The 3,479-nt window shown below is 45.5% G+C and overlaps 1 protein-coding gene across 1 annotated transcript; it reads left to right on the top strand.

Annotated features, from left to right (window-relative positions):
- The first annotated feature begins 2,155 nt into the window (after positions 1–2,155).
- On the top strand, positions 2,156–2,920 carry LOC112550479 (circumsporozoite protein-like). The gene has a single exon (XM_025205630.1). The coding sequence runs from the start codon at positions 2,156–2,158 to the stop codon at positions 2,918–2,920; it is 765 nt and encodes a 254-aa protein (XP_025061415.1).
- The last annotated feature ends 559 nt before the right edge of the window (positions 2,921–3,479 follow it).

Here is a 3,479-nt window from a genome sequence, read left to right on the forward strand (position 1 = left end):
TTGTGCTATGTGCTTAAAAAATAATAATATATTATGAAGATATTCTCCCTCCTCAAAAGCTAGCAGTCAATTTTTATTTTTCTCTCACTTTCATGCTTAAAGGGTGCATCTACACAAGACACTATGTGGCCGTAGCAATGTCCTACAACTACGAAGCATTGTTGGGCACAAACCATGACGCCGCAGCTTCTTCACCATAATGATGCAGCCCCTCGCTATAGCACGTCACTACAGTGACATAGCAGCTAAAAATAACCATGCACTGCTGGTGCGGCACAGTAATGGCTGTTACTGCACCATCATTTAGTACTTTCTAAAGGAAGTACTAAATGATGGCACAGCAATAAAGGCACTGTAGGGGCACATATAGGTGTGCCCACAGTGAATTCATAGCTAATACTTCTAGCTGGATGTTTATCATCCAATGATAGTTTCAAAGGAGAAGTATGTGACACAGGAGCACACCCCTTTAGGAGTCTCGGAGGGTATGTGATAGGGTTCATATTACTCTTTGGAAAAGGATGCAAAATCTATTTCCCTCACTATTCAGTGCAAAGGTTTGGTAGTCACATGTATGCTAGTCATACTCCTACCATCTTTATTTTGTTAACCAAAGATTTAGAGATTGTAAAGCCACAGACTAAGACTGTATATAATAGTACAAGGGCTGGCAAAGCTCCATAAAGATTCTCTACCTCGTTTATGCTTCACAGGCACAATTCAAATATTTTCAGTTCCAACATGCAAATGAAGTGTTCATTCCTTCAAAGGGATATTGCCTTTTTCAACCTGTAAGGGGGGTGATCTAAAAATGATTTATAAATAAAGAGTGCAAGTTGGTTTGATTTTAAAACAAAGCAATACAAATACAAAAATTTACCATGTAGCTTGAATTTACTTAGACCCAAATTAACCCCAAACCTCTTCATCAATTAGACTCCTAACAGGCTCAGCTGTTATTTTACGTTAGCTTGTATAGGAAAAAAAAAAGTATAAAGAGTTTTTACTCTACTCTAAGGAAAAGCCTAAAATCAGATGGGAACTCAGTTTTACCAAACTGGAAATATAGCTGAATATAAATAATGTAATATGTTCACCATGTTTTTCTAGCTACCAATTTCCACTAGAAAGTGCCATGTACAGACAAAGCTACTTTCTTTATCACACTTTATTCTCTAGGAAAATGTTTCCTCTTTAATTATTTAATAGCCTATGTTCTTAGTAGATAGTCTATTCAGTATTGTAAAATTTCCTGGACTAAAAAAAATGGTCAAAACTTGAAACCTATACCTATAGAGTCCAACCCATTTCCTCAGTAAGTCAGTTCCTTAAATGTATCTTCTACAATACAATACGAAGGCTCTCCAACACCATAATTGTTTAGATACTTTATTTAAGACCTTTTAAGCACATAGTAGTTTAACTTCTGGCTTATTTAAACTTCTGTTTGGGTTTGGTGGGAGTGAAGGAGGTTGTTCATTTATTCAGGGGTTTTGTTTTTTTTTTCCATTTTTGACTTAAAATATAGCTTAATGGTAGTATTTTCAGACACACACAAATGACAGTGGAGAATGGGTCAAGATATAGTCAATGAAACTTTTGCATCTAAATCACTTGGGCTTTTTTTCAAAATTCTCTTTTCCATTGCAATATCATAACCACTGAAATTAGCTGTAGTACCAAAAACTTTTGAGTCTAAAGCCCAAACAAGAGCTTTAGACTCAAAAGAGATTTTCCCACTACACATACTGTAAAAACTGTCTGTGGATATTTAATAATCTTTTACTTTATACGGTTTATACAGGTAAACCAGGGGGTAGGTGGAAACCAACCTATATATAAGTTAGCATTTCATTGATGCCACTGGAGCTTCGATCAGTCAAAAGCTAAGACTTAGTAAAGGACAAAATATCATCTTGTTCTAACATTGTTGAAGTTCTCTCAGGGTTAAAAATAGATAGCACCTGGCCAGCCAAGCACCTTGTTATAACAAGGAGATTTATTACTAGGAGAGCAATGTAAAAATAAAATAGTAGACAGTGCCTCATCTCCTAATCCATGGGAAATAGAATGTCCCAGGGGAGCTGGGACACCAAAGGAACCCCGGGGCAGCAAGGAGTCATACTTACCTCCCACAGAGCCGGAGGAGGCGTGTATGCCGAGGACGCCGGCGTGGGTGATCAGCCGGGCGTTCATCCGGCTGCGGCAGAGCAGCGGGGGTGGAGGACGCCTCCCAGAACAAACAAAAAGTGGCCCCACCGAGGTAGCGGGGCGGCTGATGAGGAGAGATGAGGGGAGTGAGCTCCTGCGGGAAGCAGATCAGCCGCCGCACCCAGCTGCAGCGAGTGCAAGGGGCGGAGCCAGAGCGGGCTCCAAGAAAGCCGGCAGCTCAACCGGCAGCCGTGCTGGCAGTGTAACCGGCTCCGACGCTGTCGGCAGAACCGGTGAAGGAGCCGGCTGCGTTATAGGTGACAGAGCCGGTGGAGGAGCCGGCGGCATCGGGACCAGCAGAGCCGGGGGTGAAATTGACGACGCTGCAAGAAGCAGAGCTGGTGGAGGAACCGGCAGAGTTGGGAGCAGCGGAGCCAGGGAAGAAATTGACTATGCTGCAGGCAGCAGAGGCGGTGGAGGCGCCGGCAGCGTCTGGAGCAGCAGAGCCAGGGAGGGAACTGGCTGCATTGCAGGCAGCGGAGCCAGAGAGAGAACCGGTGGCATCCTGAGCAGCAGAGCCGGTGGAAGAGCCGGCTGCGCCGTGGGCAGAAGGGCCAGCGAGGGAGCTGGCTGCATTTCAAGCAGCAGAGCTGGTAAAGGAACCGGCTGCTTCATAAGCCACAGAGCCAGTGAAGAAACCAGCAGCCGGGTTAAAGAAGGAGCCGAGGCAGAAGGTCTGGGCTGGCAACCCCAGCAGATGGCCCATTGAGCCGAGGACCTTTACAGACGCTTGGCAGGTTGGGGGTAAGACAGTGGCAGGCCTAGGACACCGTGGAAGCCAAGGAGAGACAGAGCTATACGTGGTGAGTGGCCAGGGTGTAGGGGAGGACGGAGCCCCAAGACTACCCGCGGGGGACCGTGCCTACCGCAAGGAAGGACCCCCCACTGAAGTTACATTCAAAGTCGTGGCAGGCAAGTTCAGGGGTCCTCCTGACTTCACCAGGGGTAGCCTCCGGGGTCCACCCGTAAGCCTGGGGCCCGCAAGATCTAGCGCTCGGGCGAAGGCGGCGCGGGAACACCTACTAGAGCGGAGGCGGGTACATAGAAGTTTACTACAGTACTTTTTTGGACCCTTAGGTTTTACATTTAGTTCATTAACACCCCCGCTTACCTCCCTTTTTTTGTTTTGTTTTTAAGCTCTCAGTATAATGGTTAGAATTGTAGCCATCACAATGGGGCTTTATGGCATAATCATCAGTTGGGTACAAGTATCCACCTGTATAATCTATTTACTATTGTGTGGCTTACCCAGACACCATGAGACCAGA

This window comes from Alligator sinensis, unplaced genomic scaffold, assembly GCF_000455745.1.
Source record: "Alligator sinensis unplaced genomic scaffold, ASM45574v1 scaffold236_1, whole genome shotgun sequence".
Taxonomy (NCBI): Eukaryota; Metazoa; Chordata; order Crocodylia; family Alligatoridae; genus Alligator; species Alligator sinensis.